Source organism: Chionomys nivalis, chromosome 5 (genome assembly GCF_950005125.1).
Source record: "Chionomys nivalis chromosome 5, mChiNiv1.1, whole genome shotgun sequence".
In the NCBI taxonomy this organism is placed as follows: domain Eukaryota; kingdom Metazoa; phylum Chordata; class Mammalia; order Rodentia; family Cricetidae; genus Chionomys; species Chionomys nivalis.
This window is the reverse complement of record NC_080090.1, coordinates 1,439,276-1,455,678: the sequence shown is the minus strand read 5'-3', so window position 1 is coordinate 1,455,678 and position 16,403 is coordinate 1,439,276. Positions and strand designations below refer to the sequence as shown.

General features: G+C 37.8%; 1 protein-coding gene across 7 annotated transcripts in view; it reads left to right on the top strand.

Moving 5' to 3' along the window:
* The window catches only part of Enah (ENAH actin regulator), a 128,784-nt gene that overhangs the window by 71,611 nt on the left and 40,770 nt on the right, over positions 1-16,403 (top strand). For all 7 annotated transcript variants that reach the window (XM_057769426.1, XM_057769433.1, XM_057769427.1 and 4 more), the window contains exon 3: positions 2,862-3,039. In XM_057769426.1, the coding sequence (XP_057625409.1) occupies positions 2,862-3,039 (178 nt within the window). The remainder of the gene's footprint in view (positions 1-2,861; positions 3,040-16,403) is intronic.

The following is a 16,403-nucleotide window of genomic DNA, read 5'->3' as shown; positions in this document are numbered from 1 at the left end:
GCCTAGAACTCACGGAGATCCACCTACCTTCTGCCTCCTGAGTGCTGGGATTAAAGGCATGCGCCACCACTGCCCAGCAAATACTTACACTCTTATGACCTGCTATAGTATTAACCTTGTCTATGAAGTTAACTTATGACTCATTTCCCTATCTTCTCAGCAGACTTGTTTCTTTTATGGCCTTGCTTTTATTTATCATGACTAAAGCATTTCACTGTTTGTTTTTTCTTATAAGATTAATATTCACATTCTTCAGAAGATAGCATCAGACAAAAGATACTTGGTATTGACCGTATCTTTTTTTAACATTATTGCTTATCTAATTAGTAGATTAGGCAAGAAAAAGAAAATAAAATGTACAAGGATTAAAAAAGAAAATATGAAAAAGTTAGTTATAGGTAACATGATTATTTTGAGGCAAGAAATGTAGATATAAATCATTAGTATTAGCAGGATATGTTAGAATTAATGAATCTTAGATTAGTAATAGGTCAAAATCAAGAAGTAAGTTTAATAAGTGCTCTAGGTATGTTGTCATCTGAGTTAGAAAATGAATTTAATTAATGTTGTTTGCAGTAGTGTCTTAGTGACTTTTCTGATGCTGTGATAAAATATGCTGACTAAAGCAGCTTAAGTCAGAGGGAACAGCAATCTGACTGCTCATGTTTAGTTGCCAGCTAGGAGCCACAGGCTGTAGATCTTCAACGCTTGCCTCCAATGACCCACTTTCTCTAGACATGCTCAGCCTCCGAAAAGTTCCACAACTTTGCCAAACAGTGCCACCAGCTAGGGACCAAGTGTTCAACCATGATCCTATGGAGAATGTTTTAAAACAAAATAACAATATTTTATCAAATACCTGACAGATTTATGGTAGGTGCTCAAGATACCAATACAGAGAACCATTGAGTGTTAATGCCAACCTAAATATACTCATGAGATAGCTCTATGACGTCAGTGATCAAATTGTTAGCTTCAGTACAATATTTTTTGGGTGTTTTTTGTTTGTTTTGTTTTGCTTGTTTTTTGAGACAGGGTTTCTCTGTGTGGCCCTGGCTATCCTGAAACTCATTCTAAAATCAGACTGGCCTCAAATTCATAGATCCATTTTCCTCTTTCTCCCGAGTGCTAGGATTTATGGCGTGTGCACTATACAGTGTTTCTATACAGTCTTAAATTTGGAAATTGACAATTAGAGTGTAAATAGTAGCTTTATACAAAGAACCAAAAATAGCTAAAGCAGTAATGAGGAGCAAAGTAGGAGAACAAAGCTAGTGGCTGAGACCTAGTAGAAAACTTCAGTAGTTAGGACACTAGAGTTGGGTAAATTTTATATATATTTGCCAGTGGGACAAAGGGTAAACCTGCATCTCGATTAACAGAAGTCATTTGGATCCTGTCTTACACCATAGACTTGAGTCAATCAATTCCACTTGTCTCAGAGATGCAGATGTTAATTGCAGCAGTAGTAAAGCTTCTATAAGACAAACGAAGGTACTTTTTTGATTACTGAAATTGAGAAATATTTCTTAAATAGAACACAAAAACATTAAAAGAAAAAAGGGTTGCTAATTTGAAATAGAAGAAAGTGAGTATCACTAAGAGTGGATAGACAAGTTATGGGTGATACAAGATATTTGTCACACAAACATCTTTCCTTTGGGATAATTTGCGAAGAACAAGATGGCTCACTTAGGAGAGAAGTGGAACAGAGGTTTATTAATGCGTGTAAGCAGGAATTCACAAAAGAATTACTTTGAAGCAAATAAAAGACATAAAGGGAGCCTATGTATAACTTAGTGGGTAAAGTCACCTGCTGTGCATCCTGGCAGCCTAAGTTTTATCCGTAGAACCTACATAAAGATGGAAAGAGAACTAATGCCACAAAGTTGTCATCTGGTCTACAAATGCTCTATGGCATGCAGGCCTTCTTCTGAACCCCATAATGCACACACAATATAATAAATTAATTTTTTTTCAGAAGTTGAAAATATACTAAACCTCATTAGTGATCAGAATAATGTAATATACACCAACGGCACAAGGACGCACAGAATAACCAGATCGCTATAAAGACCAACATTATCAGCGGTAATGATGCAGTGTCTGGAGTCATGCAGACTTTCATACACTGCTCAGAAAGAGTAGGTGACAGTTTAGAAAGCTGTGTGGCGTTTTCTACTAAAGTTGACCTATACTAATACCCTCATGGGTTCATGTTCAGTAAGAATGTGTGCTGTGTTCACCAGATGTTCAGTAGAGTGTTCATGTCATTGTTTGTAGTAGCCACAAATTCTAGATTATAAAAATATTAGTGCAAGAATGGGCAGATTGGCAGTTTATTTACAAAGGAATGTTGTATAAAGCAATGAAAATTAATAATCCACAGTTACATGTACAAGTTGATGACTTTCAAATGTGAATTTGAAGAAAGAGGACAGGTATATCTCTGAACATGGATTCTATAACTGTTTTTCTCAAACATATAAAACTAGTTTGTAGTTTTAGAGATACTCTCTCCGGATGGGAGGAGTCAAGAGGGCCCTTCACAGTTAATGTTCCAGTTTTGTGTTTGTAGTTTTCCAGCAGACAAGTTAAAGTATATGTAATGAGGTGCATTGCTTTCCTTTTGTTGATTGACTATTTTAAAGCAGGGCTTTTGTAATCCTATGGTAGCTTAAATTCCATCAGACTCATTTCTGTAGAAATGCTGTTACCCTAAGTAACTGTTCCAACTACTTTTAACAAACTCTGCTAGGAACAAGTTTTTATAGATGACCCACAGTCAGGGTTTGTATTGACTTGTATTATTTTCCCAATGACTAGCTAGCCTGACTTTGTAATGAATTATTGTCTTTTAGGTCGTGATAAATTGTGCCATTCCTAAAGGGCTGAAGTACAATCAAGCTACACAGACTTTCCACCAATGGCGGGATGCTAGACAGGTGTATGGTCTCAACTTTGGCAGCAAAGAGGATGCCAATGTCTTCGCAAGTGCCATGATGCATGCCTTAGAAGTGTTAAATTCACAGGAAGCAGGTAAAGTGTCTGTGCTTTCCCTGTATTCTCCAACTGAAATGCTATGTATATGTAAAAGCAAACCTTTCTTGTCAACTTTTAAGTCATATATCTATTTAAGGTAATTCCTAAGTTATTTTCTACAGAAATGTGAACTCTTCTTCATGTTGAAAGTATAGTCTAGAAGCATAATCCTGTGAGTTTAGTCTAGTTATTTCTTACACCTAGGACATGAGAGCCACCAGAGAGAGATACACGGTTTTTATAGTGCTCAAACTAGCCTCAAATTCTTCACTTTAGGCAACCCTCTTGCCTTCTGATTACCAGATATCTGGAATTTTAGTCATACCACTATGCCTGATGTTATTTGCTGTTTGTGGGGGAAAAAAAAAAGTAGGTTTCTAAAATACACTTTTTAAGCCACTGCTGATCCTAAGGACTTAAAATTAGAATAAGGTCTAATGGATAAGAGCTTGACTATAAAGCAGTGGTTCTCAACTTTCCTAATGCTGTGACCTTTTAATACAGTTTCTCATGTGGCATACAGTGACCCCCCAAACATAAAATTACTTTTGTTGCTACTTCATAACTATAATTTTGGTACTCTTATGAATCATAATATAATACCTGTGTTTTCTAATGATCTTCAATGATCCTTGTGAAAGAATCTCAAAGGGGTCATGACTAAAGATTGAGAACCACTGTTCTAAAGGTTGTTTGAAGATTAGAGGCATACCCTCAATTTACCCAAGCTATAATTGGATTCTTAAACTACTTGTTGCTTAGAAAGAAGAATAGAAATAATTCACTTTTAAAAGCCCAGGTAGTTGAAACCTTCTGTCAGAGATAAACTTTTGGTTTAATGCAATAAATTTTGTAATCAGTAAATGTTAAATATGAAAAATGCATATAATTACTCCTTCCTGTGTTGTATGTTTGGTAATGATTTTAATGATATAAATGTCATGGTTAGAATTTGTATAGTTTAATGAGTATTATAATCAGATGAAATATTGATATTTTGTTGATACAGAATTTCTAAAATCCATCACAAATGTTATATCTTATTCTGAAAATAACTGAAGCATGGAAAGGATTAAAGCATCTGACTCCTTTGTTTTAGAAATGAGTGTTAGAGAAATAGGCATTTTGAGATCTTGCAGGTTTTATGCAATTCTACCTGTATCTGTTATATTTAAAGTTTTCTTTGGAGGAAATCAGTATCTGTGAGGAACATATTTTGTTCTTATATTGGAATTTTTTGAGGAAATAAGCCATTGGAACTTATTCCGATTTGTCTCTTAGTCCAAGAACAAGATAGTGAAGTCTGGCCTCATAGATCTCAGTCTCCAAGTCCCTATGCTGTGTTTGTCAGCACCTTGCATTATTAGCATATATTATAGGAAGAGATTTATCCTGTACTGATTGGGAAAGGAACTAGAATCGTGATTCATATATCTTAAATAGGTCAGTTACATAATTTGAAGAGTGTGTGCATAGCAGCTCCTGTCTTCCTGTGTGTGGAACCAGCTACCATTTTCATATCTCAGCCTTCAGAGGGGTCCAGTTAAGAACTAAATGTCACTTAACATTTTCAAATTATTGTTGATGTTGGTTATTGTTTTAACCAAATGGAAAATACTGTTTTTCAGTGAGTAATATTACAGTTTGTTTTTAAAATGCAAATGACGAGTGCTGGTTTTGTTCTGATCCTTATTATTTGAAATTGAGCTTAATGTGGAGAGACTCAAATTACAATCTCTTACAAAACAATAAACATTAAGAAGTACTGTTTTGAATTATGTAAAGTTTTGCAAATAGGAAATTCAATGGTTTTATTTGCTGTAGAAGCATTTTTGGTGTATACAGTATATAGGATTATTGTTACAGACAACTTTGATAATACATTCTCTTTTTCACAATTTCAATTGTGGTAGTATAAACTGGTTGAAGTTAGTTATGTCTGTCATGAACCAAGTTATTGGCACTGAAGCTTTAGGTTGTATTCTGTCTTGTTCATTCTCAGAGAAAACAAAACATTAACATGGTTACTTTGTAGATAGCATCATTTATTTATTTAGGAAATTATTTTACCATAAATACCAATTCCTGAGCCAGGCAGTGGTCTCTGAGTTCAAGGACAGCCAAAGCCATATAGAAAAGTCCTATCTTGAAAAACCAAATAAATAAATACATACATTACAATTTCTGAATTTTGATGGCACTAATTGTCCTTAAAGTGGAAGCACGGGGAAGAAATATTAGGAATCTGGTGTGTCACCAGGCGACGACGCACGCCTTTAATTCCAGCACTTGGGGCCTTTAATGCCAGCACTTGGATCACAGAGGAAGGTGGATCTCTGGGAGTTCAAGGACAGCCAGGGCTAAAGATAGTCCCTGTCTCAAGGGATGTGGAGTGTCCTTCCTTGGGAACGTACGTGATTTCTTGTGCAGATTCTCACAACAAAATAGAAATGTCCTCTACCTGGTGGTGTGCTGGCCCCTCCCATTCACCTAAAGCAAACATACCAAACAATACTGTTAGCAACCTGACCTTATCTTCCCTTACCAAAGCTCTTTGCTTTGGGTTCACAGCCAAAAAAAAATCATCTGTTGAAATCATCTGCTGTCTGTTAACCCAAGCTGTTGAAAAAGCTTGACCTCAGACTCCTATGTAAACAGTAGCCCAGTGCATTTGACTGGGTACAAAAGAACAAACTTACCCTTGAAGGCAGAGCAATTTTACGCACCAGTCTACCTGTTTCTTAATTTTTTTGTCTTTGCTATTTTCATATATAATTATTTTGATAACACTAATTGCCATTTCTCTCTTATTCTTTATGGTGTGTTGCCATTCCCCTCCCTCCCTCCCTCCCTCCCTCCCTCCCTCCCTCCCTCCCTCCCTCCCTCCCGTATTCCCCTCCCTCCCTCCCCTACTCACAGAGATCTGACTGGCTCTGCCTCTGGAGAGCTGGGATTAAAGGCGTGCGCCACAACCACGTACCTGGCCGCAGTACTGTCGGTTTTTGTCCAAGCCAATGATTCTACACTTCTCTCTTCTTTTGTTGTCATCCTTCAAAGCCCTCTAAATCCTCATATTTTTTAATTAAGAAAAGAAATGCTGTGTTCTTTGGACTAGTCATTTTAATCTTCATGAGCTACCCTCGTGTATATGTTTAATAATTTCAGTATTTTATGAGAAGGTGGGTGGCAAGAATGTTTTCCTTTATTTTGTTTTTAACATGGCATGCAATTATCTAATATACAGGAAAGTACAGGAGGTGCTAAATACAGTGAGTTATATTTGGAACTAAAAAAAAAAAACAGGAATCACATGTTCTTAGATTTTTTTTTTTTTTTTTTTTTTTTTTTGGTTTTTCGAGGCAGGGTTTCTCTGTGGTTTTGGAGCCTGTCCTAGAACTAGCTCTTGTAGACCAGGCTGGTCTCGAACTCACAGAGATCCGCCTGCCTCTGCCTTCCAAGTGCTGGGATTAAAGGCGTGCGCCACCACCGCCCGGCGTTCTTAGATTTTTTTTTCCAAGGAACTGAATTAGTGCTCTTGCTTTTATACCAAATGCCACACTGTAACTTTTCTTTTCACCTATAGAAATTGCCTCCGTTTAAATAAATATATTATACAGAAAAACAGTTTTATTTCTGTATTAGATTATCAAGTATATTAATAGACTTCTGTAGATAATAGCAATGGATTATATAAGCTATAATGTCAATTCTATTGATGGTTGGCCGAGGTAAATTCGCATAGCCTTATTGCATTTTTGTAAATGGTTTAAATCACTTGGAAATAGGAAATGTGTCTTTAAATCTATTTTTTTTTCAAAATAAAATGTTATGCCAATTAGATTGTTTTTGTTCAACCATGATTAATCATAGCTTACCAAAAGAAAAACCTCAAAATACTTTACCACTAACGAAAAGACGGTTGGTTTTTTAATTGTTATGAATGAGAATATAGCCAGAGATAGCCTTCTTGTGGTTGAAGTTTTTATCAGATTTATAATAAATTTTGAGATTATAATAATTTTTGAACATAAACCTGACCTAATATTACTTCCTATATAAGCATTGGCATTATTCTCAGCATTATGTAATATCTTTATGATATACTTGGAATTGATTGGACTTTTAAAATCTCAGAATATTTTCAGAAATTCTTGTGTTTTTTTTGTTTTTGTTTTTCTTTTTTGAAGCAGGGTCTCTGTGTGACCCTGACTGTCCTGGAACTCCCTATGCAAACCACACTGGCTCTGAACTCATGGAGATCCTCCTGCCTCTTTCTTCCAAGTGCTAAGATTAAAGTCATGCTGCGTCAATGTTCCTAGGGAAGTTTTGCTTTCTAATCTTCTAAATTGCTGATATGAATAAGAGCAATACTAAGTTTATAATCTCAAAACTGTACTGTGCTGGGGGCCACTGAGAATAACATCAATACGGTAAAGTCCATCCCTTTCCTTCTTGGATTTCATACCTGACCTAGAGCTAGCTAGAAAAGTCAGAACATTGGGAAAGTTTGAAGTAAAGTCTTTGGATTGCGAAAGAAAAGTCTAGGGTCAGAGCAAACTTTACAAACAGAAGGTGTTCGGGCTTCCTCAGTGAGAGAATATTCTGCATGGGCTTGTCATGGGAGGTGTGTGACACTGGGGAACAGCAGACCATGTGGTTGGAGTATGCGAACAGAAGTGGTCTGGGGCATAGGGAAGTCCTAACAGATAAGGTTAGAAAGGTTGGAAGGGGGCTGTGGTGTCTTGAGGATCATTTTATTGTTTGCCCTAAGGCAGATAGTCAGGCTGGTGCTGTAGTACAAAAGTGGTGGAGTGGTGAACATTGAAGAAAGACTTGGCCTGATCTTCACACATCTACGAGGGAAAAGGAACACAGTGAAGTGGAGGCCACCAGGTTCTATTGAGTGTACACTCTTTCCACCATGCTGCCATTGTAGCTTCTGCTTACGTCCTTCTTCATCTAGTCATTACAGCATTTCTGAACTGGACTTGACTGCTTACTTACTTTGTTTCTGATCTTAATCTGTGATAAGCTTTACTGGTGAATTTAGTGATACTACTGTCTTAAAAATAGAATTTGGGCTGAAGGTCACTAGCCTGGCCCTAGGACCTAAAGCCAGACAGTGGCATTTGTTCCTAGCTCTTATTTTAAAATTCAACCTCTTCTCACTGTGATGTAGGAAGGAGTAAATGATGTCTCCATATGATATCCAGGCATGTCAGTTTGGAGCACTGGTGAAGTTGGTGCCATAATCCAGAGGGAGAAAAAATGGGAAGAGGCTTTAGGAAGATGATTATTAAGTGGACAACAAAGTTAGTTCTGGGCATACTGTATTTAGGGAACTTTATTAACACAGCTCTAATAAAATCATACATTTGGGCTTGGGGAGGACTCCCATGCTAATCTTGGACGGTGCTTTTGCTCTCCATTCTTAGGTTTCCTGGAGTAATCTTTCTGGGGAGGTAACATTTGCTTCTGGGATGGCATCTCAAATCCTGCAGCAGTTGCAAGTTCATGTCTGCTCGTTTATGCATCTGCCATTTTTACAGTAGTGCCAGGTTAGTGTGTCTGGTGCCCTTCCCAGTTTCCAGGTAGGCACATGTGCAACCAGGGAGACGGCTGGATTGTCTAGTGGCTGATTTTCTTCTTTTTACTGTGGTTTTCCTGCTTTTCAATTCAGAACCTCTAACGCATTTTCTTTTAAAAAGACATCTGGAAAAAAAAAGCCAGTTTAGTGTGAGAAAGAAATCAGAAAATTTTTTCTTACTTTTTGTCTTGTGTTTCTTAGTAAAGTTCTAAGACATTTAATGTGACTTAGTGGAAAAACATGAATTTGGAATTTACATACCAGTTTTGTCCCATCTTCAGTGAGGGCTGGGCAGGTCACACGCTCTAGAGAGGTTTCCTCATTTACAGATTATGAGAATGGTTTAATCAGTGGGCATGGAAATTAGATGACACAGGGACCATTGGCAAGAAAAGTATAAAATGTTAATTTGGGGGCTAATTTAAGAAAATTTCATGTGGAATAACTTATTTTGAGAATAAAAAGTACGCTTTGTCAGATTTACTCCAGCTTCTTTACTTTTACCTCTCCCCTGTGAAAACTATTATTGTCTATAGAAAAGTTAAATCACCCATTGCTTGAGTTTGTCTATATATGCAAAGAGGAATTAACAAAGAGCCAAGTTCCCAGTGTTCAACTCCTAAAACAAGACATGACTGTAATAATGCAAGAGAGAAAGTCAGACCTAGGGACAAATAACATTCTGACACTAACCTTGGGCCTGGACATATATACCCCAAACATGTGTAAAAAGTAATAAAATTAGAGAACCAATGTTAGAATTGGTTTAGCATTTTTCATAATACATGTGAATGTTCGTTTTTATTGGAGATGCATAATTCTGGACTGAATATGACTGATTTTCAGTGATCTGTGAAAGAACAAAAACTAATTATACATACAACGAATTTGGACAGAGTCACACACTTCTTATTCAGTAACAAAATACTGAGTTAAAGACATTTGTTAAAATAATGAGCGATAGCTCAGCAATTAAGAGCACTTGCGGAGGACTAGGATTTGGTACCCAGCCTCCACATGGCAGCTCACAACCATCTGTTAATTCCAGTTTCGGGTGCTTTGATGTCCTCTTCTGGTCTCCACAGGCACTACATGACATGGTTCACAGACAAAGCATGCCGCACATTCACCCACACACGTAAAAGAAAGACATTGATCTTTTTTGAGAGATAATGTCTAGCTTCTGAAAAAGAACAAATGAATCACTTACTTTCTGTGCCCCACCTCTTTTATACCTCAAAGCCTAGATTTTCATCTCAGTGCGATTAGACTTTTTTAATCGGAAAACGATTTGAGTGACTAATTTCTCAGTTTCCCCAAAAGAGAATAATTAGGTGTCTTCACCTACATTGGATGCATTAGGCCTAACATGCTGTTTTCTGTGTGTTTCCCTTTCTCCCCTTTAGCCTCTTTTCTTGGTCTTCTCATCATTTTCCCACAAGAAGTAATTAAAGTTGTGGACTAGAATTGGGATAAAGTTTCTGGTTCTCAAGGACTAGTTATATGTCAGTTTAGCTCATTTGTTTAGCTCAGCTTTATCTTTTAGCATTTGTGTTTACTTATATTTGAAATAATTTCATATCTGGTTCTTCTTAGTCATTAAAAGAGAAATTAAGTGGATAAGTAATAAAAGTTAACACATTTTACAGTGTGCAGACTGTCATCACAATGATTGCTACCTAGATTACTCTGTGTTGGCTTCTTACTATGGTTTTCTTTGCTTAACCAGAAGTAGAATCGGGACTTTTTGAGTTTAAAACTCTCACTTAGGGATTCAGTAAATGTGACTTATGGACACTTGAGGAGTTCCTGTCTAGATCTCTAACAAAGTACTCCACTAAGAAGAAACTCCTTTTATTATACATCAATGAAAACAACATACTGTGGTGTATTGAATATAAAGAGAATAGTTTAGTTATCTTCTTTGAAGCCAAATATTAGAAGACTTTGTTTTAGCCCATTTTTCTATAATAAAATACCAAAGAGCATCTGCATTGTAACAAAAATTTATTAGATGACAGTGCATTTTGGGAGTATATAGCACAGACTTCTTGCAGGGCTCTACTGAAGGCCTCCTAAAGGGTGACATCATGGTGGTGGTCATACACATGTCACTGGGAAATACTTTTGCCAGACGAGAAGGGGCAGCAGGGACAGATTTCTTAGAAGAACCCTCCTGTGGCCAAGCATGGTGGTGCATGCCTTTAATCCCAGCACTCAGGAGGCAGAAGCAGGTGAATCTCTGAGTTCAAGGCTAACATGGTCTACAAAGTAAGTTCCAGGATAGCCAGGGGTACACAGAGAAACCTTATCTGTTGAATACACACAGAAAGGAAGGAAGGAGGGAAGAAAAGGAAAAGTCTGTGTGACTGATCCATCTCCCTTCTGAGGGCAGCACTCCCAGTAGCTTCCCTCAAGGCTGTACCTCAGCGATGTGAATCCTCCAACAAATCCACAACAGAGCTTATAAAAACATAACTCTGTGTTGTTCAAGTCACAATATACATTTTTTATTTCATTATGTTACTATTCTAAATGTAATAGCTTTCATAGTCTAAATAAATAAACTTGAAGCAATTTAATATTAAAAATCTTAGTGGAACTGGGTGGTGGTGACACACACTTTTAATCTCAGTTCTTAGAAGGCTGAGGCAGGTGGGTCTCTGTGAGTTCCAGGACAGCCGGGGCTACACACAGAAACCCTGTCTCAAAAAACAATAGTAAATAGAACCTAGTAAACAAGATTTCCACGATCTTCAGTAGTTTTTAAGAGTATACAAGTCCTGAGACACACAGGCCTTGAGAAATGTAAACCAGGGCAAAGCGTTTTTTGTCCCGAAACGACCCCCCCAAATAATCACGCAAAGTCCTTTATTAATTACACAAGTTCAGCCTATAGCTCAGGCATATTACTAATTAGCTCTTACAATTTAAATTAACCTATTTCTATTAATCTACATTTTGCCACATGACACGTGGCTTTACTTGTCCCCTAGTGCATCTTATTCTTCTGGTAACTGGCTCACATCTCCCCTGACACTGCCATTTGTTTTTGAGATGGTTTCTCTGCAGCCCTGGCTGTCCTGGCTGGAACTCACTCTGTAGACCATGCTGGCCTCTAATTCAGAGATCTGCCTGCCTCCCAAGTTCTGAGACCAAAGGCATGTATCACCACAGCCTGACTGACTTTACTTCGCTCCACCACAGTTATATTACTTGAATTCTTTTTTTAAAAAAATTATTTATTTATTATGTATACAATATTCTGTCTGTGTGTACACCTGCAGGCCAAAAGAGGGCACCAGACCTCATTACAGATGGTTGTGAGCCACCATGTGGTTGCTGGGAATTGAACTCAGGACCTTTGGAAGAGCAGGCATCTCTCCAGCCCCCACTTGAGTTCTTTTTATGTATATAAATTATAATAAACCTTACCATTATAATAAATTTAAAAATAGTTACTTCAGTGTTAATGAACATCAGTACTTAGGAAAGCTACTTTAGTTTGATTATAACTTGTCTAGTTTTTATTTTTAGAACTTCTTATATTCATTCTTTAACAGTTTCATACATGTACACAATGTATTTTGCACATATTTGACCCCAGTTTTCTCTTTGCGTGTCCTCACTAGGCTGTCCAGTCAGCAATCCCTCTCTAACCTTCATGTCCTTTTTAAATTATTGAGTCCTGTTAGTGCTTCCTGCTGGAATGTTGTCTGATCAGGTTGCCTTGACCTTGTGCAGGTAACCCTAGCTGCGGTGAGTCCTGAGTGCTGTAGCCACCACTGCTGTTCATAGCCCCCTTCCCCAACCTCGCTCTTAGAATCTTCCTGTCCCACTGTTTGTGAAGTCTCTTGAATTCGTGTCTGATTTTTAGGGAGCACCAAGAGGCATCATGAAAACAAAGAGGCAGATCCTACTTTTGTGGTGAATTCGTCTTTAAAGTTAGTCTAATGTGGTTTGCTGTCCTGCAGTCAGCCTTGCATCCTTGTTTCTCTGCTTATCTGTCAAGTTGTCTTCACACTTGCTTCTCACTAAGCTTTGGTAACAGTGCTCCTGCAGTGACCTGCAGGGAGTCATCTCATTATTTGGATACTTTTCCTCCACAGGCACAACGATTTACACACACTTGTTTTACCTGTATTTACAATTTTTGTTAGTTTTTGTTCATGAATTAGAGAAACATTTTACTGAATGTCATTCGATCAATTTGTTATCTCTATAGGATACAAAGGACAAACAGACTTGAATTGGATAGCCTCTGTCTTGTACACTGAAATAGGAAATGACTAGGAACCAATTCTACCATGATTTAATTGCAGCACAGAATGGCAGCCAAATCTCTCTCACGGATTTTGCCTTTTAATTTTGAAAAAAAAAATTTCACACATCTATATAGGTGTAGTTTCAGAGACCAGCTTTGACAAAAATACCATTTATGGGGGTCAGGAAAAGTAGTAAAGAGGATGAAGAAGGAGTGAAAATAGTAAACAGAAACAAAGGATAGTATGGGGAGTTCCTGTGAGCCCTGAAATCCTGGAGTTTAGTTTTTTTTGTCCACTTTTATACCTCAACACAAAAGGGGGAAAAAGGCAACAAAAAGACTTCTTTAACAGGATACAAAAGACAGTTAATTGCTTCAGTACCTTGAGATATCAAGTCATTAGCATTCTTGTTGTTTAGGCTGGGAACCCACCCTAGATCAAATATTCTGAAGGAGCCCTGACCATTTGTCAGGGTGGGGTGGATCTGCCTGTTTGGGCCACCTTAAAATCAAAAGACCCAAGTAACCACATCCTAGGTCAGGATGTGTGTGTGTGTGTGTGTGTGTGTGTGTGTGTGTGTGTGTGTGTAGCCCTGGTTGTTGTCAACAATTTTAAGCAACCTCAAACTCTGACCTTCAGGCAAAGTGGCAATAGGCTCACATTTTTGGGCCTCCACAGTGTAGCAGTACCAGCTTGCTCATATCCATATACACATTCGTATGTTGCCCCTGAGTTAATACCATATATTCTTGTTTTAATAATCTAGATAAGATAGAGATATCTAACCAATATTTTAAATAAAAGCCTCATTGGACAGGCTTTTTGTATTCCTATTTAGATACTATGCTATATAATAAGGAATAATGAAGGAACAATGAATTATTGAACGCTGTTGATCTTATTTGGCTTTACTTGTATAGAGAAAATGCTTCTTGATTAGAAATATCTGGAAGGCAGTGTAAATACTGTACCAAGTGGTGCTTAGGAAATAGGTTTGGGAAATAAATTTAGCATGCTACTTGTATAAAGTTACTAAAAATGATTCTTCTGAGGTAGACTTGCTATTTCTGTGAATGTAATTCCTAAGATGATTCACAAGGAGAAAACAGATATATTTTCTGAAATATTATCAAGTCTTTTTTTGTTTTGTTTTTGCTTTTTTGGAGGCAGGTTCTGTCTCAGGGTTTCTGTTGCTGTGATAAAACCATAACTAAGCAGCTTGGGGAGAGAAGGGTTTGTTTGCCTTACACTTCCATATCTGTTGAAGGAAGTCAGGATAGTAGCTCAAGCAGGGCAGGAACTTGGATTAAGTTATATAGAATCTCTAGTGTTTGAGACAGTCTTATTATGTAACCTTGCTTGGCCTAGAACTCACTAAGTAGACCAGGCTAGCCTCTACCTCACAGAGATCTGCCTGCCCCTGCCTTCCAAGCACTGGGTTAAAGGCACACACCTCCACAGCTAGTGGGTCTGTACTTTTCTAAATAAAATAAAGATTATTTTAAGAAAAATTGAAGTATTTCTGATCTTGTATGTTTCTCTTACTCCTTTATTGTAAAGTACATACATATTTCATTAATTCTTGTTTATTCTTTTTCTTATGTCTGAATTATTTAGATGTAGAAACATAGTACAGCTAACATGTAGTATACCTTCTTGTTTAAAAGTTGAAAACAATTGTAAAAAGATGTTTTAATTGTACCAATTGTCTACATACCAAAGTATATAATAGTTGCTAGCAGTAAAAAGATAAATGTGTTTTTAGGTCCTAAGCCTGGGACAAGTGGCTAACGGAGGTGACTGTTTAATATGTCAAGGCAGACCCGGCTGCCAGGTTCTCCCAGCATCCCTCAGTTCCTACCTGTTACAGAGTATGGCTGGCATACATGACTCATCCTCTACCCTAAACTTCTTGGGACCAGGAGTTGGGCCCTTCCTTATATAATCCAGCCACGTGGTTATCTACCCATTGCTCTCCTGGCTCTCTCTTTTCCCCTCTGCACTCTCTGTCATTGCACTGCTCAGGGTCACGTTCACTCTGGACTCCCCCAAATGTCCTTGCCTCTGGCTATGCTCTTCCCTTTATCTACAGTAAACCTCCTTCTCCATACCTAGGAGGAGTCATATCCTTCCTTCTTCATTTCTTTTTGTCATTGGATGATTTTATGCTTTCTTTGAACGTCTTCAAGTCTAGTGAGGCAGTCAGTTTATTCTAAGCAGACAGTGTAAAGTAATAATCCAGTAATGACATGAGAAATTAAAGAACCCTTAGATCCTGCTTATGGATATTAGGCTTTTATAATGGTTTTGATAGATGAAGAAAGCATTTCTGCTACTTTACGTCATATTTTTTGTAGGATGGATAATGGAAGGCTAAAGTTAATGTAGAAATTGTCAATGAGGGGCGGTGGTGGCGCACGCCTTTAATCCCAGCACTCGGGAGGCAGAGGCAGGCGGATCTCTGTGAGTTCGAGGCCAGCCTGGTCTACAAGAGCTAGTTCCAGGACAGGAACCAAAAAGCTACAGAGAAACCCTGTCTCGAAAATCCAAAAAAAAAAAAAAAAAGTTTTAGCCGGGCGATGGTGGTGCAAGCCTTTAATCCCAGCACTCGGGAGGCAGAGGCAGGCGGATCTCTGTGAGTTCGAGACCAGCCTGGTCTACAGAACTAGTTCCAGGACAGGCTCCAAAGCCACAGAGAAACCCTGTCTCAAAAAAAAAAAAAAAAGAAAGAAAGAAAGAAAGAAAGGAAAGAAGAAAAGAAATTCAGTGAGGAAAGTAAAATGATAGATGGAATATCGGTATTTAGAATGCTTTACTAGGTTTATTATATAGCTTTCTCAAGCTGAAATTGATTAACATTTATGGAGTTTTAAAAAAATATTTTATGCTCATTGGTGCTTTGCCTCCATGTATGCTTCTGTGAGTGTGTCAAATCCCCTGAAACTGGAGTTACAGACGTTTTTTGAAGTGCCATGTAGGTACTAGGAGTTAAACCTGGTTTCTCTGGAAGAATAGCCTTAACCATTGAACCTTTTTCATCCCCTTGTTGATGGATTTTTTTTAAATTTATTTATTATGTAGTGTTCTGGGTACCAGATCTCATTATAGATGGGTGTGAGCCATCATGTGGTTGCTGGGAATTGAACTCAGGACCTCCTCCAAAACAGCAGTCAGTTCTTTTAACCTCTGAGCTATCTCTCCAGCCCTGTTTATGGATTTTTAAGAACAGAAATGTTGCTCTACTGATTTAAATTTCTCTCTTTAATTTTCATGTTTGGCAATAAATGGTGGTGGTGGTGGTGGTGGTGGTGGTGGTGTGTGTGTGTGTGTGTGTGAGAGAGAGAGAGAGAGAGAGAGAGAGAGAGAGAGAGAGAGAGAGAATTTGTTTTGTTTTCTAATATACTGATGTTTCATATGAATAACAGACTCTTGGTTTGAAATGGCATGGCACTAAAAACAACTTGAATAGGACATTGTTTTGCTATTTTAGACTGAATCCAACTGTGTAG